This window comes from Dasypus novemcinctus, chromosome 6 (genome assembly GCF_030445035.2).
Source record: "Dasypus novemcinctus isolate mDasNov1 chromosome 6, mDasNov1.1.hap2, whole genome shotgun sequence".
NCBI classification, from domain to species: domain Eukaryota; kingdom Metazoa; phylum Chordata; class Mammalia; order Cingulata; family Dasypodidae; genus Dasypus; species Dasypus novemcinctus.
In genome coordinates, this window is record NC_080678.1 from 15,261,910 (window position 1) to 15,286,570 (window position 24,661).

General features: G+C 46.3%; 1 protein-coding gene across 8 annotated transcripts in view; it reads right to left on the bottom strand.

Moving 5' to 3' along the window:
• The window catches only part of DMBT1 (deleted in malignant brain tumors 1), a 74,362-nt gene that overhangs the window by 4,832 nt on the left and 44,869 nt on the right, over positions 1-24,661 (bottom strand). For all 8 annotated transcript variants that reach the window (XM_058298224.2, XM_058298220.2, XM_058298221.2 and 5 more), the window contains 14 exons: positions 24,187-24,216; positions 22,671-22,994; positions 21,590-21,619; positions 21,013-21,042; positions 18,550-18,873; positions 18,090-18,116; positions 13,981-14,134; positions 13,498-13,700; positions 12,752-13,072; positions 12,076-12,096; positions 11,014-11,043; positions 10,560-10,710; positions 8,070-8,278; positions 4,302-4,486 (listed from right to left, as the gene is read on the bottom strand). In XM_058298224.2, coding sequence (XP_058154207.1) covers positions 4,302-4,486; positions 8,070-8,278; positions 10,560-10,710; positions 11,014-11,043; positions 12,076-12,096; positions 12,752-13,072; positions 13,498-13,700; positions 13,981-14,134; positions 18,090-18,116; positions 18,550-18,873; positions 21,013-21,042; positions 21,590-21,619; positions 22,671-22,994; positions 24,187-24,216 — 2,039 coding nt within the window. The remainder of the gene's footprint in view (positions 1-4,301; positions 4,487-8,069; positions 8,279-10,559; positions 10,711-11,013; positions 11,044-12,075; positions 12,097-12,751; positions 13,073-13,497; positions 13,701-13,980; positions 14,135-18,089; positions 18,117-18,549; positions 18,874-21,012; positions 21,043-21,589; positions 21,620-22,670; positions 22,995-24,186; positions 24,217-24,661) is intronic.

The window sequence follows — 24,661 nt, forward strand, 5'->3', positions numbered from 1 at the left end:
TGAGACTCCCCTCTTTTCACATGTCCCATCTCCTCTGCTATCTGATGGGTGCATTAGTTGTTGGGGCCCCCTGGGAGCTCCGCCTTGTGGCAAGATGTGGGTCTGGAGGGGCCCTTGCCCTGCTGTATAATTAAGTTGAGTTTGGGCCCTATGGCTCAGGCCTTTCTTGCTTCCCCTGATTCATACTCATTGTTGTTGGGGGAGGCTGGAGGAGCCAGTCACATACTTATTGGGGGCAATTGGTGGAATCTTACATTTGTAAGAATGTCAGACTCTCATGCATTTTATGTGACCTGTCATCTCTTATGAGTGACTTTTCCAGACATGAGAGCCTTACATCTGGTGAGCACCTCAAGGAAAGGATGATGTCTAAACATCTTTCTTTGCCCAGAGCTCGGCATAGGGTCTGGAAAGAGTAGTATCAATAAATGTGTGTGGAATAAATGAGAGGCAAAAGACTACAGAGTGTGGTGGATGGGGCCAGGAAGTCAGTCCAACTGGCCAAGAGAACTTAGGTGGACAAGGCCCCCCAGAAATCCCATGGTTATGATCGCCTGGCCCCCAAGTAAGGGCAGGGAGGCAAACAAGGTGAGCATAAGCAAGCACAAGCACCAGGCTGGGATCTCAGGGTGGTGGGGACGGATTCTGCCCTCCCAGCTGCTCCGATGGTCAGAAGCAAACTTCCCCTAGCCAGGTACTAGGCCCAGCAGGCCACAGGTGTTTTCACAAGAATGAGCCCAAAAACAACACCATAGTAGCCTAAATAGAAGTTTTAACATGGGAAGCAACCTTAGTTTTCTAGGGGAAAAAAGAAGCTTCTCATTTTAAGCACGTGTACTGTGGATCAAAACTCCATTCCTGCCCTATAGACACTAGGGAAGTTCCCTTCTAAAGCCAGCATTTGTACTTTCAATTTAATTATTCTTCAGAATTTAATATGCTGGAAAGATTTTCACTTGTCTGTAGTTTCAGAACTTTACTCTGAACATGCCCCCTCCAGAAAAAACAAACAAACAAACAAAGAAATAAACAAAAACACAGGAAAGGAGAGAAGCTTAGCAAGAAAAGTAAGTGAAGGTGCCATCTCTCAGACCCTTCCAGCCTCCTGGTCTCCGGATCACTCAGTTTCCCTTTCCTGCCTCCAGAGGGCAGCGTGAGTTCTCTGCAGTTCCAGCCTGACCAGGAGCCTGGGACAGAGCCAGCCTGGCCTGCAGGAGGCGCCAGAGCCTGCACTGTGGACCCAGGTCTGGAGGCAGAACCTGAATAGGTTTTTTATGTTCTCCATCTATTCATAGAATGAATATTATATTTTATGACTTTACATTTTCTTAAAAATATTTTTGCTTTATATTTAAGCCCAAATGATTTTCACAATAAGCCATATGAAATTTGTCACACCTTCAAAGACAAGCTCAAGTGTTTTCAATTAAATTCTGTACATTAACATGAAGTTCTTCATAGAATCTACACTTGTCTATGTTTTTCACGGCCAAGCAAAATTCTGAGTTCATCCCAAGAATGAATGTTGAGTGCAGATTTATTTTTTGAGCCATAAGAAGTAGCTCTATGTTTAGATTATTCTTTGCTATTAGAAGTCTGCTCAGTTGTGAAGGAAGATAACTCACTACATAAGGGGAATTCTCACAGATAAGCTGATTAATATTTCCTAGAGATTGGACTCTTCCTGCCTTGGGGACTCTTTCATATGGCTCCACAATTCTTGACAGTGTGGCCTGGGGCAAGTGGCTTCATTTCTCCAAGCCTCAGTTTCCTTATGACTAAAAAGGAATAAAAGTTGTCCTGAGAATTTTAAAAGTCCTGTAAAGTTCTTAGTTTCATGCCTGGCATATGTATTAGCTGTAGCATTCCTATTATAAAGTCTTGTGCTCTGCATGGGAGGTGCAGAGTGGAAGGAACTTGCAAAAATGAATAAAACATTGACCCTGCCCCTGAGGCAAATGGTTGGTCAGGGATGCAGCTATTTAAACAAATGGAGAAATAAGAATGTAGCCTTATTGCCCATGGCCAGCCAAGTTAGAAGAAACAAGGTTGCCTGGTAGCTCTGGGGGCTCCTAATGGATGTGAAGGAATATCAGTAAGGTTATTCAGATGTCGGAGTCCCAAGGCTACACTAAGTACAAAGAGGGACAGTCACTTTGGTTCACTGACTTGCACTGACTAAACTCAATCAGAGCTCAGCATGATTAAATTACAGAGCAAAATGTAAAAGGCAGGTTGAGTAGAATGTTTGCCTGACTTGGCTGATATCTATTCTTCTGTAGTGGCTTAGACAGAGACCCCCAAAAGATGTCCAAGTGGTAACTCCCCAGAACCCATGAAGGTGGACTTATTTGGAAAAAAGGTCTTTGCAGATGTAATTAAGCTGAGGATCTCAAGACGAGATCATTCTCGATTTAGGTAGTCTAATGACAGGTGTCCTTCCATGAGAAAGTCAGAGGGGACTTTGAGACCCAGAGACACTCTGAGGGGAAGGCCGGGGGTGAGGCATAGTACTGTGTAGCCCTCAGAACCTCCAGAAGGAGCCAGCCATGATGACATCTTGATTTTGAACTTCCGGCCTCTAGAACTGTAAGAAAATTAATTTCTGGTGCCTTAAGCCACCCAGTTTGTGCTAACTTATTATGGCAACCCTAAGACATCTTCTTTGCAAATAAATCTTCTCGACCCTCTAAATGACCCTCAGAAGGAGTCCTGGTGGACGTAGGGCACAAGGAAAAGGAGCTGGGTGACCCAAGTGGTGATCGCAGACCCTTAGACCCAGGCACCCACAACCAGTGGGCCCATCTGGCTGGCTAATGAATGTGCCTTCCTCTCTCCCTGTTTCTCGTACGTCCTCCTTGAACAGGCCTTTTCAGGTAATTAACCGCATCATCTTAGCATCTAGCAGCGTCTGGCATGAGGTAAACGCCCCATTCATCTTAAGTGAATGAATATGGCCCCAGCACATTTAGTACCTCTGCAGATGGATATGCCCCATGCATTGTATATATTTGAGTATTTAACGCTGTGTATTTACTATGGTCATAAGTCCAATAAAAGTATTTGAACTATTTCTGTTCCCTGACAGACAAAAGTGTCAAATGATTATTTAGTTGTCAGACAAAAATTCAGAATTTGCGAAAGTTCATTTTTAATATATTGTTATAAAACCAAATGCACCCATAAGTGTACGGATCAATGAGGTTTAGCAAATATGTAGTCCCACATAATTTCCACCACAGTAAGATAGAGACATTTCCATCAACCATCAACCAACAACCCAAACAGAGCTATTTTGCCCCTTTGCAGTCCATCTCTTCAACCTCTCAGCAGGCAGCCACTGATCTGCTTTTCATCATTACAGACATAGCCTCCATTTCCACACTGTCCATAAAAGGCATCATATGGGGTGGGACCTTCTGTGTCTGCCTTCTTTCACTCAGCATGATGTTTCTGGGATGTTCAGATTCTGGAGTCAGCCCTACCACTTCCTGGTTGAGAGACCAAGGGCAGCCTGCCTGACCCTTCTAAGCCTCAGCTACCCCTGTTTGAAGCAGGGGATGACAATGAAAGTAAAGTTGATAGAGATTTGGGGAGTATGACACAGGCTAATCACAGTATCTGTCACATGTAAGGTGACCCACTGTCCCAGGATGCCCAAGACTGAGGTGTTTCCTTGGATGCTGGATTTTTGATGCTAAACCCTACAAGGTCCCAGGCAAACCAAGACATTTGGTCACCCTAGATGGTGACAGTTCAATACATGGTAGCTACGGAGGCCAATTCACTGTGAAGCTAATGAAGCTTAAGCTTCAGGGCCCCAGGTCTACCAATGTGTCCACGTAGCCGTACCTTTTTAAGAAATTTATAAAAGTAAGATAATACATGCTTTTTTTGCCTTCAATTTAATGATCTCCCAATACCTCTGCACTTAAGTCCACTCCAAATTATAGAACTTCAGGCCCTACAAAACCTAGAGCTCCCCCTGGGGGCTGCAATTATGATTGCTGATGTGAGGCGCAGCCTTCCAGGAACCCCCTCTGCTGGACAGTGCTGGAGTAGCACAGCCAGCAGACAGTCCATCCTTCAGACCTGGACAGACAGCTTCTCCTTTCTCCTATGTGGAAATGGCCACCTCTTTGATGCCGTGGCACCAAAGAACAGATTTACAGCTTTCTTTTCATCCATCACGTTCTGATTACACTGGAATCATATCTTCTGGTTCCCCCAAATTCAAGATACATGCCATGTATTACAGTAAGGAAATTTGCTCAATAGGAAACAGAGAAGCAAAAGCTTACCCGCTTGGTGGTGCCACAGCCTGAGTAGGGAATTGTGAATATCACCTGGCTTGACGTTATCCGGGGCCTGCACTGGGAGCTCCCCGACCAGCTGGGGATGACAAGACTTTCGGCAGAGTAGCCCAGGGCTTGGAGGTAGTTCCTGCTCACGCTGGCTTGCATGTGATTTGGCAAACAAAGCAGATCTGATGGATGAGAGCAGACAATGCACTCAGTTAGCACTGCCTGACGCCACAAGTCCTACTAGGTACTCTTCCCTTACACATTCAATGATCAAGCTGGCAAATGAATCTGGTCACCACTGGGATGTGGGACATACTCATCAGCATATACCTCACCACAGCCTCCAAGAAGCCTTATGGCTCCAATCTGCCTTCCTAAAATCCCAATGAGGGCCATAGACTCAAAATTTCTCTAAGGTCCACAGGATGGAGGAATAGAGTATGGATTAGAGTGGACTTACTGATATTCTATTCATGAACTATTGTGATTAGTAATGGAAGAAAATGTGGCATTGGTGTGGAGAAAGTGGCCATGGTGGCTGCTGAGGGTAGGGAATGGGAGGAAGAGATGTGATGTGGGGGCATTTTGGGGACTTGGAGTTGTCCTGGGTGGTGCTGCAGGGACAGTTACCGGATATTGTGTGTCCTCCCATGGCCCACTGGGTGGACTGTGGGAGAGTGTGGGCTACAATGCGGACCATTGACCATGAGGTACAGCGGTGCTCAGAGATGTATTCACCAAGTGCAATGAATGTCTCATGATGATGGAGGAGGTTATTGTTATGGGGGGAGTAGTGGGGGGAGGGGGATGGGGGGTATATGGGGACCACATATTTTTAAATGTAATATTAAAAAAATAAATAAAGACCAAAAAAAAGAAACAACTTAGGTTAAAAAAAAAAAACTTGGAATGGATGGAACTGAATATTAAACCTATTTTCAAAACTCAGGAAAAAAAAAAAGAAATTGTGGTAGGATGGGAAGTAAGTGAAATGTCTTGCCCAGTAACCATTTACCCATAAAGGAGAGAAACATTGCAGTCAAGTTGTGGGGCTGTCCTAAAGTCATGTCCTTTAGCTCTGGTGCAATTCATGCTTAAAAACCTGACTGCAAGAGACCATGGACATCACCTTGCCCAGTCTGTGGCCACTCTATAAAACAGTCTATCAACAATTTGAAGTGTGGCCATGCGACCTCTACCAGAAGTATCTGAATGACCATCTCAGCCCATCTTCAGATAGCTCTGAAAGGTGAAAAACAAAAATACTTCCTTGTATTGAGCTGAAATTTCTACCCACAGGTCCCTGGTCTGCCTTCTAGGAAAGAGGGAAAAGTACTACTGCAGATCCCATGCATATCTCATTGAGTCTTCAAGCAACACTGCCATCCTTCTGATAAGGAAACTGAGGTGCAAAGAAGGTGAAGAATTTGCCTAAGGTGCCTAAGCTGTGTGATCTAAACCCCATGTTCTTTCCACAACACTGCTTTTTCTGGAAAAGCAGCATACATAGCTGCTCCCTCTTCCCTCTCTTCTCACCTCCCTTCTCCTCCTCCTTCTTCTCTCTCTCTCTCCCCTCCTCTAGCTCTCTCTCCCCACTTCTCTTTCTCTCTCATTTCTCTCTATTTCTCTACTTTTTGTTTCTCTCTCACTCTCTATCCCTGTCTTTCTACCTCTCCAACCCAACTCTTGAGCCCTTCCCTGCAGAATAAGCATCCTCCTTCCCTTTCGTTTCTCAGCCTGTACAGCCTCTCTTCTCTGAGCTGTTGCAATCCAGTGTTTGTGGAAATCTCCAGGAGCAGAGATGTCCACAAGTGAATCCACGGTGCCAGGTAGCTTTGACCATCCTGGAGTTAAATAGGGCTGCCACCATCTTTGTTTCTTTCCATAAAAGAAAACCTACTGTGAAGAGTAATATACTGATCATACCAAGACCTGATATTCCTTATGAACTCTCAGCACATTTTCCAGTCCGACTCCTTCCCCACAGGCTTATTAAGGAAAGACAAAAATTTGCAAAAGCTTTTGTGTTTTTCCTTCTTTATTTCTTTCTGCCCAGTCAATTAGCTTACAGTGAGTCTGGTGTCTTTGATTAAGGTGAGTTAAAGCCCCTAATTAAGAGTATGGGTTGTAAAACTGAATATATATTTCCCCTATAAGATATATAAACTCCAAGTTAATTTAGAATTTTAAATGAACAGAATGAGGTCAATGAGTCTAATCATGAGGTATCCACTATCCAATATGGCAGCCATTAACCTCATGTGGCTAAATTTAAATTTAAATCAAATACAAATTCAATTTCTCAGTCGCACTAGCCACCTTTCAAGTACTCAATAGTCATATATGACTAGTGGCTATCATTTTGAGAAGTGTAGACAAAAAATATTTCTGTGATCACAGAAAGTCCAATTGGATAGTGCTACTCTAGAATATGAAGGGAGAAAAAGTCTCTGATAAGAAAGCATCAGAAACCTTCCCTCTACTCTGTACAAGAAAAGAGGCAGGCAGAATTGGGGGAAAAGAGAGATGAGCGTGGGTAAGTTTTGAGAGGAATGGGAAAGAGAAAGGGAAAGTTGATGTGGTTTTGGAGGTGGACAATGCTCTTCCCTGAGGGTAATCATTGCCTGATTCCAAAAATAATGGACAGTGTCATGCAGTCAAAACAGCCAACAGGCTCTTCCTCCCTGACTTAGATTCTTTTAATTTACTCCATGAGCAAGGGTCTCATCTGTCTGGGGGCTGCTGGTAGCTGAAATGCAATGTCATTCTATAGGGACCACACTTTACCATGATCGTTGTATTTTCAGTTAGAGCCTTGTCTTTATGGAGTTGGACATCATGGCCAATGGGATACGAAATAGCCCTAGTGAGCTCAACCAGCACAGCAGTGCAGACAGCTATCAGGGAAGTGGCCTTAGTGAGCTCTGTCACATAGCAGTGCAGACAGCTGTCAGGGAAGTAGCCAAACAACCGAATGAGGCATTCCCACTTGCAAGAAAAAAGACAAGATATTCAGTGGATTGGACTCATCTTCCCAATCATTTTAATGATTTATTCATCTATGCCAGAGTGGGAAAAGCACTAACCAGGGAGTCAGAAGACCAAGATTCCCATTTGGCCTGTTCCCTTGGTCAATTCACTCTCCTCCTCTGGCCCTAAGGCTCCTTAACTACTAAGTGGGCTGAAAGCAGTGGGTCTCTAGCCATGAATATTCAGTAATTCTGTCACTCTTTTCACAGTCTCCCATTCAAAACCCTGATACTAGGAGAAGGTTATTGAAGGATAAGCCACATCCTCTATTGGCTTCTGGTTTCTCCCATTTCATCCCAGCAAATGCACCTACAGGGTGAGGGAACAGCTAACAATGGGCAAATGACTTCAAAAGTACCAGCCTAAGACAGTCCAAGCCTCCGTGGCAGTCAAATGGGTTAGGTGTTGGGTTTTAAGGTACGGCTACAGTGTCCCACATTCTGGGCAGGTTATACGATCTCAAGTAGAAGTCACTTCTGTCTTTGGCACTGGCTTCTCACTACATTCTGAAAGCATCCTCTTTCACCATCTAGTCAGTCTCTCCTGACCACAGTTTGTCCAGTGCACCACCCATCAGCCAGTTCTGGTCCTTGACCTTGATTTTATAGAGAACATGAGAGACTCTCAAGACCCACCGCTCCTGGTCCCTTTCCACACCAAATCAAGCCTTGGTAATTTAATCTACCACCACCAGGACCAGCTGAGCATTTTCAAGAGGTCGTGAGAGGGACTTACTGGTGCTGTCGTTGGAAGGGCTGGAGTAATACTCAGCCTGGAACCCTCTCCTCGTGACGCTGCCATCACTGGTGAAGCGAATGGACATGAAGTTTGACGATGAGGTGAAGGAATGCCGGGACCCATTACAAACCCGAGCAATGAGTGGGGAGCTATGGTAGGGGCCATCGAAGACTTCAATGTAGTCGTATCTGCAGCCACTTTCAAGCCTGCAGAGACAGAGCATACAGTTTTAACCTCACATTTAATCTGGATTTGATGTCGGGGGTCAGAGCTCAGTGACTTCTTTGCTGGCAACTCTGAATAGCTAATAAATGAAGATAATGAATGTCTTAGAATTGAGCTTTACTTCACTTTCCCACACCGCCATGCCCAAATCTTAGTCCTGCTTTTGAGGATCACACATATCAAATTTACATCCCCTCTCTTGACAGCCGTTTAAGTTCAGCCAAAGGTCCCCAGTTCCCCTTAAAATCAGTGAATATCCAAGAGTCCATAAGTGATAGAAATAATGAATCGATTACTGAATATTATTGAGTAAGTGTTGAGGATTCACTTCGCCTCTCTGAAGTTCAGGTTTCTTATTTACAAAAGTGAAGCAATCCTATCCATGCATACTCAAGAGGGCTGTTGGGAGGACCAAATGAAATAAGGTCTGCAACAGTGCTTTATAAGCAGTAAAGGGGTCACAAAGGGTGGTGGCTCTTTTTAGTAAGATGTTGTTTAAAGAACCAGATGCAGTCAACCTTTTTTCCATTGGATTTCATGAGCTTTAAATGCAGTTTCCTAAATTCAAAATGAATCACAACAATGAAGATATTACAATAATAGATCTTTTACAAAGTCCCAAATGAATATCCAAGGCAGAGATCCCCAAGGACACTGCAATCAAAAATCAAGAGAGAAGACTATTTTATTCAGCAATGATTGTTAAAGAGAAGAACTGGTGATACCCCCTTGTCCTGAACACTAGAAAATTCCCATGCCTCGGCATGATTGGTTTGACCCCCTTTGTCATTGGAGAAATCATGTATAAATGTGCTTTTCGTGATGTCGCCACTGCTTAAAACAATGACTGCCACTTTTTAATTGGATAAGGAACTAATAACCTGAGCTCTGCAGCAGTGATTTCCCCACCTCTGCGGGCCTGACTTCCAGGGAACTCAAGTGAAGAAAGGAGAGAGCGGTGATAAAAGGGCTTAGCAAAAAAAAGAGTCTGGAGGCTGGCAGAAGGTTTGCCCTCATGCACAACTGAGCAGAGTCAGAGAGACAGATAAAGCAGATACAACCCCCAGATATTGGTTCCTTTGAGGGCTAAAGAGACCCATGGGAGTTATGGTCATGGCCGATGGGGTTAACTACCAGGGCAGATGGCCCCTCTTTGGAAATGGTGTTTATGTGTGATGAATCTGGACTCAGATGGGATCTCCCTTCATAAGACTTTCATGCTAATGTGCTGGAGGTGCAGTTAATGTTGGGGTTTAAGATATATTTAGGGGATTTGAATCTCTGGACTGACAATGTGATAGCCAGATCCTGAGCCTCAACAGACTCCAGCACCTACAATCTGATTTATTGGACTTACCACACTCAGCTAAGATGGAGTTGAAGAAGGACAACCACCACACCATGGAGCCTAGAGTGATTACAACTGAAAATGGGAGGATTGCATCCAGCATCCAGGTGGAATCTGAGCCTCCTCTTGACATAGAGGTGCAATGGACACAACCAATCCAATGTCCACATAGAAGAGGTGGCATTGGATTGGGAAAAGTGGACATAATGGACAAAGGGTATGGGGAAAGGCAGGAAGAGATGAGAGGTGGAGGCGTTTTCGGGACATGGAGCTGCCCTGGATGGTGCTTCAGAGGTAATCACCGGACATTGTAAATCCTCACAGGGCCCACTTGATGGAATAGAGGAGAGTATGGGCCATGATGTGAACCAATGTATATGAGGTGCAGAGGTGCCCAAAGATGTACTTACCAAATCCAATGGATGTGTCATGATGATGGGAACGAGTGTTGTTGGGGGGGGGGGAGAGGGGGGGGTGGGGGGGGTGGGGTTGAATGGGACCTCACATATATATTTTTAATGTAATATTATTACAAAGTCAATAAAAAATAAAAAAATTTAAAAAAAAAAAAGGGGCTTAGCAAAACTGATATGGTGGTTCATAGGATTAATTGTGCAATAATCTGGTGAGGAGAGGAAAGCAGGCGTTTATTCTCCAATTTTGACTGAGGCTCAGAGAAGTTGAGTGACTTCCAGAGGTCACACAGCAAACTAGTGATAGAGCTGGGACTTGAGACCAGAGCTCTTGTCCCCACCCCACCCCTATGAGCTGCTGCTGTGCTCGGTCAACAGCCGAACTCATAATAAAAGATGCCAAATGGGCAAACATCTCTCTTGAAGTTCTCAGTACCATTGATGGCATTTTTAAATATCTGCAAGTCCCAGATGCTTTCTGCTTTGCACTCCTAAACTTACTGGACATCTCTGAAGATAATGGTTACACGGTAGTTGTTTTGAACTTCGATGTCCCAAACACAGTTGGCCTTGTTCGGATAGTTCCCAGGATAGAATGGGCTGAAAATGTTCCCTGACGATTGGGAAAGGAAGCCTCCACAGGAATAATTTGCTGTCAGAACAAAACAGAAAAGCCGATGTGCCCCAGAGCAAACTGCCCCGTGCCCTGGGGGAAATATTTTAGCAGTTCCCAGGACAGCAAGGAAGCAGGAACCAGGGGTGCCCGGACCTGGACTAGACCTTGGATGGCCTCCCACAGGGCCACTGGGGCCACCCTTCCAGGGAGCCTGTCCTTAGGGAAACCATCTCCTCCCCATGCTCGTCCTCCCTCCACAGTGTCACTGTCATTAAGAGAAAGGGAAAGAAGTTTGCCAGGGACCCCTCCCATGGACTTGTAAGGGAGCTCAAGACTTACCGACCGGAGGAGTGCTGTTGTAGGGAGGAGCTGTTGGCAAATACAAAACAACAAGGATCAGCTTTCTGTCACCCACTTGTCACAAGCGCTTGCTTGCTTGCTCTGTGCCAGGCACTGTGCCAGCCCTGGGTGTGCAGAGATAAGCTGGACACACACCGTGACCTCACGGAGTGAGGGAGAAGATGGAAAAGCGCTAATCCCAGCACAGTGGGATGAGGCTGTGATGGAAGAAAGGGCAGGGGCTGACAGGAAAACGAGGTTTGCTCCCCATCCATCTTGGTCAGGAAGAGGAGGCAGGTGGTGAGGAAGGGCCAGGCAAAGAGGGGGCAGCTCCAGGCAGAGGGGGCAGCGTGTGCCAAGGGACTGAGATTAGAGAGCACTTGCACATTTTGGGGACCTCGGTGTGGATGAATCAGGCATGGCGAGGGGAAGAGGAGATAGACTTAAACAGACAGAGGGAATGGAGTCATGGAGAGCCCTACAGACAGTGCTAGGGAGTGGGGACCTGCCCTCAGAAGGCCAGGGCAGGCCCCGCATTCCATGAGGATAACACAGGCTGCGACGCGGAGAATAGAGGGGGGGGCTTATAGCTGCTGCAGGAAGCCAGGAGGCGATGAGGACGTGGAGGGGTGTGTGGAGAAGAAAAGTGGCAAGGAGCTAGGCATGTGCTGAGAATGCTCTGAAGAGGGTCAGGAGCAGCTCAGGAGCAGGCGGTCAGGGGCCGTGGCTGCCACTCACAGGGCTCGGCCAAGAATTGGGCCCCAACCAGCCCACGCTGCTCAGGAGTCTAGTGCCCACAAGGACAGGTAGTGCCCACGTGGTGGCAGGCCTCTTCTCAGTGATGACCGGAGACCCCATCCTTGGGCTGGCCCGGCCACTGAAGGCCAAAGAGGGATGACCCATCCCAGCTGCCTGGAGAGGGACTCAGTCCTACTTGGACTGGGACAACATCTGCTGGGGATACAACATGCCATGAAGGGTGCGGCGTTCCTGGAACAGTCTAGGGACAGCAGCAGAGAGAGGGGAAGGGCATGGAAGTCTGATGGAAATTAGGGTACTTACTCGTTGTTGTTGTGTAGGGTTCTAAAAAGAGATAGAAGGAAAGCATGGGTTAGAGAAGAGTGGCTGGGAAGACGGCCTGGATGAGAGCAGGGACTCACCCAGGGGGCTCCCCAGCTGGCCCCCATTAGTGAGAGCAGCCCATTGGGCCAATGAATATTGCTGATGTGAGAGAACCTAAGTGGGTTTTCCCAACTGCCCGCCCCCACCTCCATCATTATTTGGGGGTCACCAGCATCCCAGCCAAGATGAGAACAGCCCACATTTGTTCATCACTTTCTACTTGCCCCAAATCGTTCTAAGGGTTTGCACACATTACCCACCGAATCCTCCCAACTGACATTAGAATAAAGTGCTCTGGTTACTGTCCCCACTTCATAAACGAAGACACAAATGTAGAGAGGTTAAATTACTGCTCAAGGTGACTGAGCAAGATCAGAGAGTAAGAACACATACTGCTAGAACAGCAACTGTGTGTCTAGCACGATGGTCCCCAGAGAACAGAAACTTGACCTCTCCACGGGCTTCTTGAGCAGGCAGGCCAAGGGAGCAAGCTGACAAGCTCCTGCCCACGCCCACCTCCAGGCCTCAGCCACAGATGCCATCAGCCACTAGCCCTAAGTTTTTGTTTGCTATCAAGTGGGAGATGATGTGAGACTTCCGTGAAATCATGCCACACCTGTGCAAATGACACTAGCGTCTTCATGATGGTTACAGTTATTGGAGAACCAGCCTCTGTTCCGGCACTGCCAGAGGGTGGATTCCATCCCTGAGCACTCCACATCATCCAGCGTGATGGGGCCAGAGCCAGCGCCAAAGTAGGCATTGCCCGGGGCTGACACTGCGTTTCCACACTCCAACTGTCTGCAGACTACCTGGGCATCTTGAATGCCCCAAGAGTCATCGCAAACTGTCCCCCAGACTCCTCCATGGTAGATTTCCACACGCCCAGCACATCTGCTGTAGGGATAGCTTGAATTGACCAATCTCAACCTGACATCTGAAAGACACAAGCCATAGAAGGTGATGACCACGAATCTCAGACCAAATAATGCATGGGCCTTACCCAATCCCCAAAGCTACCTCTGGAAAGGTATTACATCAGGGCGGAGACACAAGACCTCTCCATGATAAAGCTGCAGACATCACAGAGCTCAGACACCCTCACCCTCCAGATGGAGAGGTATTGGCCCAGCAAGATTAAGCTACAACAAGTTCCTCCAGGGAGGTGGTAGGAAGCCCAAGGCAAGGGTCTACAGCTCACTGCCATCCTCCTCTGAGGCTTACCAGTTAGCTGTTAGCTAAGGAGCATGGGCAATGCATGCTTGGGCCCTTCGTTGTTTTCATGGGGGTACCACGATACAGACGAGGAGAGGGCTGTATACCCCCACCGAGTCTCACCAGTCAGGTCTGGTTTGCACTTACCCCTGGGAAAGGTATTATACCAAGCAGAAAAGCCAGTGTTTTGGACACTGCCATCACTTCGAAAGCGAACAGTCATTCGGTTGTACGAAGATGTGAATATTTGTGTGGTATTACTACAAATTTTCCCCAGCAAAGCACTGCTATTCAATGATCCATCAAAGATTTCAACATAATCATAAATGCAATTTCCATGCCTCTCCAACCTGTGTAGAAAAATGTATGATATTAATCTATCATGTCAAGGTTGAAATTCCTATTACTCCTATATTCTATAGTTTGGAGCTTAAGAGTGTCACTGTAGCATCTACATCTTTCCTCTAGCACTTCATTTTGATCAAATCCAAGACTTCCCAGTATTGCCTGATGCTTCATGGAAGGGTTCAGAGCAACTTCCAATCTTGTGAAAAGCTCCCAGGCCCAGACAATGGCTACACCTGCTGTATAGGACTCACCCCCCCATCAGGTGGCCTAGGAGCTACTTACCTCAGGTCACTGAAGCCCAGGTTTATCCGAGAACTAAAATTCACTTCTATTTCCCAGACACAATTAGCATTGTTGGGGTATAATCCCGGGTAGGATGGGCTGGAAAATGTCCCACTGGCATTGAATAAGAATTGACTACAGTTTGGAGAGGGTCCTATAAGGGAAAGACAGAGGGGCATCATATCACATCGTGAGGATTTTTAGGGCAACCATCAGTGGGTTAGGACAAGAGACCTTCTTCGGGGAAGAAGTCCTTGGGGATGCACCCACCGCACTTTATAGCATGATTTAATTTTCCTGCAAACAAGTCCCATCTCTCAGGCCTGGTTCTAAGCTTCCAGACTGCAGAGTCCTTCCCCCATCAGGCCTAGGAGAGTGATTCTCTAGCAGCAGGGGACTGTGGGCTCAGGGCGTGCGTGCATCACCTGTGGCAAGAATGCCAAGCAAGCAATGTTGACTGCTGTCACAGTTCAATCAGCCACTGAGAGGGACCTGGGAATGAGGCCTGGCTGAGGGCAGGTGCATATCCCTAATGTAACTTCTTCCCCAGCATCTCCTGGGAGCTCAGGATTCTGCCCCTTGTCAAGAAACGGGGCCAAGAATGGGATCTGCCAAGGGAAGTCCTGGGTTTGCACATTGACCCTGCCTTTATCAGCTACTTGATCTCAAGTAAGTGGCTTAACCTCCCTGCCTCAGTTTCTTCATCTGAAAAATGGGGATAAAAATAGCATCTGCCTCATCAAATTCCTGTGGGTATTAAATGAGACATTACATGTGAACAGCTTCTGGCACATAATAAATACTCAACAATATTAGCATTATTATTTATCAGAGAGGGAGAAATATTAAGTCTTCAAATTTTTTGTTGGTTGCTTTACTCTAATAAACCATTTAAGAACATTTACCCATTCAGTGTTGATATAAACTAACATTTTCTTTTTTTAATTCATAACTCTCTCTTTTTAATTATCTGAAGTGTACAATTCAATGTTTTTTGATATATTCACAGAATTAAGCAACCACACCAAAATCAATTTTAGAACATTTTCATCACCCCAAAAAGAAACCTCACACCTTTCAGCAGTCACCGCCCATTTCCCTCCAACTTTCACCAGGCAGTAGGCAACTACTAAGCGACTATCTCTATGGATTTGCCAATTCTAACATTTCGTAGAAATGGAATTGCACAATATATATCTTTTGTGTCTGGCTTCTTTTAACTTAGCATAATATTTTCAAGATTCACCCATGTTGTAGCATGTATCAGCACTTCATTCCTTTTCATTGCCAAATAATATTTCACTTTTTGGATAAACCACATTCTGTTCATCCATTCATCAGTTGATGGACATTTTGGATTGCCTCCACTTCTGGGCTATTATAAGTAATGATGTTATGAACAATCCCATGAAAGTTTTGTATGGGCATAGGTTCTTTTGGTTTTGTTTTGTGGTTTGGTTTGGTTTTTTTGAGGTACTGGCAATTGAACCCAGGACCTTATATGTGGGAAGCTGGCACTCAACCACTGATCCACATCAGCTTCTCTGAGTTGGTTTTTTTTCATTTGTTTTCCTTGTTGTTTTGCTTTTTGTTTTTTCAGGAGCCACTGGGAACAAACCCAGGCACCCCCATGTGGGAGGCAGGTCTTAACCACTTGAGCCACATCCGCTCCCTGGGTATAGGTTTTTAATTCTCTTGGCATATAGCTGGGAGTGGAATTGCTGGGTCATATGGTAACTCTATATTCAACATTTTGAGGAACTGCCAGGCTGTCTTATAAAGAGGCTGCACCATTTTACATTCCTAAAGGTAATGGATGAGCAGCACATCCTGGCCAACTTGTTTTACAATAGGTCTTTTTTATTATAACCATCCTAGTGGGTGGAAAATGGTATCTCATTTCGGTTTTGATTTCCATTTCCCTGATGGCTAATGATGTTGGGCATCTTTTCATGTGCTTATTGGGCATTAGTTTATTGAGATCCTTTGCCCATTTTCCAATTGGTTGCCTTTTTATTATTGACTTTTAAGAGTTCCTTAAACATTCCAGATAGCAGTCTCTTCAGTAAGTGAGCCTTCCTCTCTTGCAGGAAGTGTCACATCCATTAAAGGTTTCCCCTGTAACTCTCTGATCAAGTAACTTCTCTGGCAATATGCTGTCTTTGACACTGAACTTTCCCTTTGCAGCACTTGTCACAATTGTAATTATATTATTAATTCTGTATCACATATTTAGTGTTTGTCCTCCTGATAGACTGTGAGCTACCAGAGGGAGGAAATCACTTTGTCTTTTTTATCATTCTATAATTTTAAAACTATTCCTAATGGCAATTTGACCATATACACAGCAATCACCGTATAGTACTTAATAAAAGTTAACATTAAGTACATTCTATGTACCAGGCACTCTTTTAACTTTGGTCCAGTAAATCTATTTCTGTCCTAATGAAAAAATTGATGAGGTATGCAAAGATTTATTTATAAAAATTTATTAATATACATGATGTTTTAAGTGTAAAAACTTAAATGTCCAGCAACTGAGGATTAGTTAAATAATTCATGGTATATCTGTACAATGGAATACAATGAGCCATTTAAAATGATGATGACAGATTATTTAATGACATGGGAAAGTAGCCATGTTGTTTCTTAAGAGCATTAGAAACCTGTTGAAACAAATCTGTATCATAAAGGGGGAAATTACATGTAAAAGCATGATAATTTGTGAAATTATCCATTTATTGTTTGTACCCCTTCTTCTTCCAAAAGCTTTGCAGATTGTCCAGGGAGGAAAAGTCTTTAAGTCTATTCTTTTAAGAATCACTTATTTATTTAAATGATGAGGAAGTGGAACTTTAAGTTGATACATATTACTAGAATAAAAATATTTTAATTTCATATGGAAAAAAAACACATAGGACTGTACAATACAGTGAACCCCAATGAAAACTATGGATTCCAGTTAATAGTATAATGATAATAAGATTGCTTCACCAATGGTAACAGTTACCAACCTAAAGCAGTGTTACTAATAGGGAAAATTGCATGTATGAGGATGGTATATAGCAATGCTGTATTTTCTGCATGATTTTCCTGTAAACCTACAACTTCTCCAATAAAAAATAAATTTAAAAAGTATAAACACATTCATAAAAAAACTTCATGAAATAATGTTTTTAAAGAATCGCTTACCTTATTTATTCAAAAGAAGAAGAAGTGGAACTCTTTGGTTAAAACAAAAGTCACCTAACTGGCAGGGAAGGTGTGAAGGCTGCACTATGCAGGCTCTGTGTAGGCAGGATGAGGATAGGCGGGAGATGCGCAGGTTGTGAGTGTAAAAGGTGGGTGCAGGTTGCTAGTGTGCAAGCTAGGTGTAGACTATGTGAGAGCAGGCTTGGACAGCCAAGCCTGGGGGCAAAAAACCTCTGCTCTACACGACAGGTGAATAAACATGATGCTTAGGTCTAATTGTAGTAATTGATGAGTACCACCAACCTAGAAAGAACAACAAACCTTTTTGAAGGATTTTTTAAATAATTGTTTAAATTCCATGGTTATTAGTTTGATAGAAAAAATTAAATCACTGCCGTGCTGCAGGACGTCTCAGAGCCTTGAGCATTCCGGTGCTCATTGTGAGTGGCCAAAAAGGTCTAGAGTATGTAGCAGTTCTCAAAATGCTTGCCATAGGATATGTTCATTGTGGCACAGAGAACACTCTACGGATTTTACGTTCAAAGTGAAGGAATTCTTTACTAGATAAGCACTCGTAGAAATATTATTTGGCCATGTTTCTACAAGGAAGATCACGATTCTCCACAGGATGATTTGAACAGTTATCTGAATTAATGGCAGTACCAAAAACTCCTTCCACTGGCAGCAACTCCAAATGAGCCGATCCCAGGAGGTGGCAGGAAGCCAGAGAGGCTCTCAGAGGCTGGGCTAGATCTGAGGGCTACTGAATGGAGAACTCAGTGGGTGACCTTAAGAAACTCCAGGGTCCTCAAGAGAAATCAGTCCCAGGAGGAGCCTGCCTTACTCCTCCTCCTGAAAGCATGAGAAGGTGGAATTCCAGAGTGGATTAGAGCTAAGTAGAGGTGACGCAGACTCACCTGGGGTTGAAGAGTTTACTTGTGTACCTGCAAAGGAGAAGGCAAAATGAGTCACTGTCTCTGCATCTAGGACAAGTGTTGGGACAAGTCATTCAATATCCTCAAAAAGGGAAAAGCTGAGGGCCTCAACCCTCCATATCACATTGACTTGCTTTCTGTGGGTTGCCCAGAAGAACAGAATATTAGATTCAGGGATTAGATTGGCCAAGAAGAGTGCTAAGGAAATTCATTCTTGCCATTTTAAAGTAAGTTAAACTCTTAGGTTCTCTAACGGCCTAAGTGATGAAGATATGGTGGCCCACCAATAAAATTAAAGAGGTATGGAATCCTGGCATTTCCCCTTAGAATAACAATGGAAACTCTCAACATCCAGGGATGCTCAGGGTAACAGATTCCAGGGCTTTGGAGCCCTCTCTTGGAGAACACCACACACTCAATAGAGGCAAATTCAAGGGCCCACCTGAGCAGATGACTCCAGCATCTTCACTATGTCCACAGTTGTGCGAGAGCCAGCCATTGTGGGAGCAGTTCCACAGGTAGGACTCATTGCCCGAGCAGCGCACATCATCCAGGATGATCTGTCCTGAGCCCTGACCAAACTGGGCGTTGCCTGGAGCTGACTTGGCCCAGCCACAGCCCAGCTGCCTGCACACCACGTTGGCATCACTGATGTCCCAGCTGTCGTCACACACGGTGCCCCAGGAGCCTCGGTACAGGACCTCCACGCGGCCCTGACACCGGTCCCCTCCATTCACCAGCCGCAGGGCCAACCTGGAATCAGTCCCTAGAGGGGAGACACGAAAATTCACTCTTTCCCCGTGTCTACTGATGGAAGAGATCCTGCAGTCAGAGTGAGATTCCGGTTCCTTCCAGTGGGCCAGGAATTCTGGGTCTCACACCAATGTTTCCCATCACCGAGGGAGATAAATAGAGCCTGCTCATCACCATGCTGTCCTTCAGGGGTTGTTTTATAGAACCCTTGGTTTGGAGCTCAAGTAGGCATGGCCCCTGACTGAGTTTCACCCCCACACCCAGCAATTCATTAGATGAGCCAGGTCTTCAGATGGTGGGAGGAGAACAACCATCACCCCGGACCCACAGTGACCCTGGAGTTCACCCTGAGCACCTGTAGCAGGGTCACTTCAAGGACAGGTTCCCAGTCCCCCAACAAGAAACATCCCTAGAACTTAGTTCATTAGAAACTCCAGCTTGGAGGGACTCCCCGGCTCACAGCAACCCCACCCCAGAGGCCCGAGGCTTGCTCAGGAGGCTCTTCCTCTATTGAGCATTCTCTCGTGTCACTTTCAAGCCCAGCGCTTCATGGAGTCGGAACAAACCATGGACTGCTGAATATCACAGGGACATGGACAGTGGGCAGAAGTAACTGCCACTGACTTTGCAAATGTAGCTTCTTACAGTTGTCCCGGGCCTGGTACTGGCACAAAAGAAGACGAATCGTTGGTGGCCGCCTTGCGCAGGCATCAGAGTCCCTCACTCCCCACCTGGAAACTGCCCCTGGAGCCTGTGAGCTGAGCTAAGTCATGATGGAGGTCTGGTACCTCTGGCCCCAGGCAAGACATCGCTTAGAGAGGCCCCTAGACAAGCTAATCCAATCAGTCCCATCCAGTGATCTGATTTGGAATTTGTTTTCTGATTAAAAAAAAAAAGGTTTTGTGCTTCTCTGAGTGATAGACACATGGTTGTCCCCAAGGCCCCATGAACCTGTGAGCAGACCTGTGTACCCTGGAACCCTGGACTGGGAGTGGCCAAAGGACTATGTATTCAGCCACTGCTTTGGGTTTCTCTCCCTGTGGTTCTGCTGGTGCTGAGTTTGGTCTCCAAATCAATGCTTGGCAATGTTCTTCCAGAGGAGTGGAGGATAGCAGACAATAAAGGGGCAGAGGAGTAGCAAATACTCAGCCAAATATTCCAATCCTGACTCAGTGAGCACAGGATCCAGATTTTATTACAGGGCTGAAGCGAGGAGGAGCTGTGGCTCCCACAGTCTCCAAGGAAACTAAGCTTCAAGGACATCTGGAGGGCCTCAGAGTTCCTCTGCGTACAGTCCACTTTCAGCTCAGACCGTGACCCATGGTCACAGAGCAGAGAGTCATCATGGACCTGAGAAGTCAGGAAAGACAAGATTCTGTACATGGGTGGGGGTGGGGCAGGAAGGGGTGGAAAGCAGCAACTAGAAGAGAATATCAGAAGAAACAAAGCTCCAGCTATGACCTGCTCTCTGTGTGTCTGGAATCTCCTGCCATGCTTTGCATTATAACAGAAGCCTTCTATCATATTACAAAATATACATATTCCATGAAGTTCAAGAAGGCCCTAGCACTCACATCCTCCCCTGGGGAGTCTCCCCTGGGGAGGTATAAGTGAGCATATGACCCAGGATGGCCATCAGCCCCCACAGCGGGTTTGGGAATAACCAACTATGGGCAAGCAGGAGGAACAAGACCTCCACGGACTTGTCGGCAGAGATACCAGGGCAGAGTGACCCTTTCTCCTGGCGGGACATAGAATTGGGCAGACAGCTGCTGCCTCTACCCACCTTGTGCAGAAAGCAAGCTGACAGTGAAGCACACACACCTAATAACGTGGCAGTAAGAAAAAGCTCTGGATCCAGCTGCACCTAACACCCGGTCTCTGTCTAAACTTCCTAAACACGTGAACCAATGAATTCCTTCTAGCTTAGAAGAGTTTCAGTTAGGGGCTTCTCACTTGTAAACCAAAGCACATGGACAGAAATAGCCCCTTCTCCAATACAATTTGAGCTGGTAAGTAATGAGAACCCACCACATTTGATGCAATGGTGAACAACTGAGATTCACACATCCCAGGAATTTCACCAGGAATTTCTAGTCTGCAGACTAGAGTGCCAAACCCAGAAGCTTTGGCAGGAACCAGATGAGCTTACCATTGAAAGGAATTGTTGTAGTCCGCCAATCTGGAGAGAAAAACAAAATGGGATTAGAAAGGACACAAGTGTGGAAACAATATTGGTCCAGTGACCTGTGACTGGGGACTAGGGACAGTGGGATCTGAAAAAGTCCACGTGTTGGCCTTTTCTGGAGAGCTAGCCATGAGCGGTAAGGTATGCAATCCACAAAGAGCAATTACAATTATCTCCTGACAGATTAGTCTTGTTAAAAGCACCACTTAGACTTCACCTGAGGTAGATGACGTAAAAAAATGTCTGTTCTCGCCTTACACATAACTCTTGGTCAAGGTGGTGCCCTCAAGCAGAAATGACCCAAGAGCCAAGCCTCTTTCTACACCAAAAGCTCCAGGTGGGCAGTTCAGCTACCCATGCCAGGGAGCCAGAAGATCTTTGGCCACTGTGCCAGACAAAGGATCATCCTGTTGTGGACTCAACTGGTACCACTACGAACTCTTGCATTATCAGGGGAGGTACTGGAGAGATGAAAAACCTTCACACATCTCTACCCCAGATACCGATTGGAGCAGTTGAGTAAAGGGACAGGGGAACTCACCTGGTGTAGTCGTGAACTGGGTCTGGGCAGCTGTGAAAAACAGAAGGTCAAGTCAGATGCATTGCACAGAAGGTACCACAAAAGGAAGCAAAGGTTGAAGAAACTGGGCAGGTCAGACACTCAGTCAGTGCTTGCTCCCTGCCATAAAGGCTGAAGCATTTTCCATCCTCATCCCCAAAGCTGCTCCTTGTGAAAAGTCAGCACCAGGTAAAGTCCAGGCAGATCCTACTCACTGTTCCCACCACAGGTCATTAGCCCTGTGCCTGCACAGTGGTGGCCGACATGACCCACAACCATCACTTGGCCTTGCAATTTGAACAAAAGGCTGAATCAGCAAGACTGCGGAGTTTGCTCCAGGCCCTTATCCTACATGTGATCCTTCAGGCTCAGCCATGGACAATTGCAAGGCTTTGCCTGGTAGGCCTTGAGGAGGGAAACTTGCCTCTCCAACCAGACTGGGTGCACAGCCAATGTATTGCAACTCTCTGAAGAGAGTTGTAGCCAAGGGCACAACCACCTCATCCTCCCAAGCCTGCCCTACTCATACACATCTGCGTTCCTAGCCCCGGGGCCTCCATTTGAAGGCTTCTACCTTGGGAATATTGGTTGTCAGGGCACTTTTTCCTACTTTCACTTAATACACTTCTACTCTTAAACCCCCACCCATGCCTCCTTCTTCCCAAGTCCCGTGAGTCCATCAACAGGCAGAAGCCTTTGGTGTGGGGCTCTTTGGCACTGAGTCAACTCTATTGGCATGTCATCTGACCTTCACCAGGGCCATTCCATGGGGAGAAGTGGAACTCTGGGCAGTTGGCACCTTTCTCTATTTCCTCTTGCTTGCACTGTTGTAGCAAGAGAATACAGGCTTAATTGGTGCTTTCAGTTTGGCCCATTGTCCTGACTGATGCCCTGGACACCCGGCAGCTGGACAAAGATGAATACTGATTCTTAGCACGCAGCTAAGAAGACTTTCAGGGAAAGAGGAAATGCAGGAAAAGCTTTGAATGAGGGGATCAGAAAACAAGACGGCCTCTATACCACAGCAGACCCCTCCTCCAGAGAAGGAGTCTTGGTGACCCACCTGAACAGATGACTCCTGCATCTTCCCCATGTCCACAGTTGTGCGAGAGCCAGCCATTGTGAGAGCAGTTCCACAGGTAGGACTCATTGCCCGAACAGCGCACATCGTCCAGGACGATCTGTCCTGAGCCCTGACCAAACCGGGCGCTGCCTGGGGCTGAGTTGGCCCAGCCACAGCCCAGCTGCCTGCACACCACGTTGGCATCATTGATGTCCCAGCTGTCGTCACACACGGTGCCCCAGGAGCCTCGGTACAGGACCTCCACGCGGCCCTGACACCGGTCCCCTCCATTCACCAGCCGCAGGGCCAACCTGGAATCAGTCCCTAGAGGGGAGACATGAAAATTCACTCTTTCCCCATGTCTACTGATGGAAGAGGTCCTGCAGTCAAAGTGGGCCCTGACTCCTGGGTCTCACACTAATGTTCCCCATCACCACGAGAGATAAATAGAGCCTGCTCATCACCATGCTGTCCTTCAAGGGTTGTTTTATAGAACCCTTGGTTTGGAGCTCAACTAGGCATGGCCCCTGACTGAGTTTCACCCCCACACCCAGCAATTCATTAGGTGAGCCAGGTCTTGAGATGGTGGGAGGAGAACAACCATCACCCGGACCCACAGTGACCCTGGAGTTCACCCTCAGCACCTGCAGCAGGGTCACTTCAAGGACAGGTTCCCAGTCCCCCAACAAGAAACACCCCTAGAACTTAGTTCATTAGAAACTCCAGCTTGGAGGGACTCCCCGGCTCACAGCAACCCCACCCCAGAGGCCCGAGACTTGCTCAGGAGGCTCTTCCTCTATTGAGCATTCTCTCGTGTCACTTTCAAGCCCAGTGCTTCACAGAGTCTGAACAAACCATGGACTGCTGAATATCAGAGACATGGACAGTGGGCAGAAGTAACTGCCACTGACTTTGCAAATGTAGCTTCTTACAGTTGTCCAGGGCCTGCTACTGGCACCTGGGGAGGTGTAAGTGAGCATACGACCCAGGATGGCCATCAGCCCCCACAGCGGGTTTGGGATTAACCACCTACGGGCAAGCAGGAGGAACAGAGACCTCCACGGACTTGTCGGCAGAGATACCAGGGCAGAGTGACCCTTTCTCCTGGCGGGACATAGAATTGGGCAGACAGCTGCTGGCTCTACCCACCTTGTGCAGAAAGCAAGCTGACAGTGACGCACACACACCTAATAACATGGTGGTAAGAAAAAGCTCTGGATCCAGCTGCATCTAACCCCAGGTCTCTGTCCAAACTTCCTAAACATGTGAAACAATTAATTCCCTTCTAGCTTAGGAGAGTTTCAGTTAGGTGCTTCTCACTTGTAAACCAAAGCACATGGACAGAAATAGCCCCTTCTCCAATACAATTTGAACTGGTAAGTAATGGGAACCTGCCACATTTGATGCGACGGGGAACAACCGAGATTCACACATCCCAGGAATTTCACCAGGAATTTCTAGTCTGCAGACTAGAGTGCCAAACCCGGAAGTTTTGGCAGGAACCAGATGAGCTTACCATTGAAAGGAATTGTTGTAGTCCGCCAATCTGGAGAGAAAAACAAAATGGGATTAGAAAGGACACAAGTGTGGAAACAATATTGGTCCAGTGACCTGTGACTGGGGACTAGGGACAGTGGGGTCTGAGAAAGTCCACGTGTTGGCCTTTTCTGGAGAGCTAGTCATGAACAGTTAGGTATGCAACCCACAAAGAGCAATTACAGATTAGTCTTGTTAAAAGCACCACTTAGACTTCACGTGGGGTATATGACGTGAAAAAATGTCTGTTCTCGCCTTACACATAACTCTTGGTCAAGGTGGTGCCCTCAAGCAGAAATGACCCAAGAGCCAAGCCTCTTTCTACACCAAAAGCTCCAGGTGGGCAGTTCAGCTACCCATGCCAGGGAGCCAGAAGATCTTTAGCCACTGTGCCAGACAAAGGATCATCCTGTTGTGGACTCAACTGGTACCACTACGAACTCTTGCATTATCAG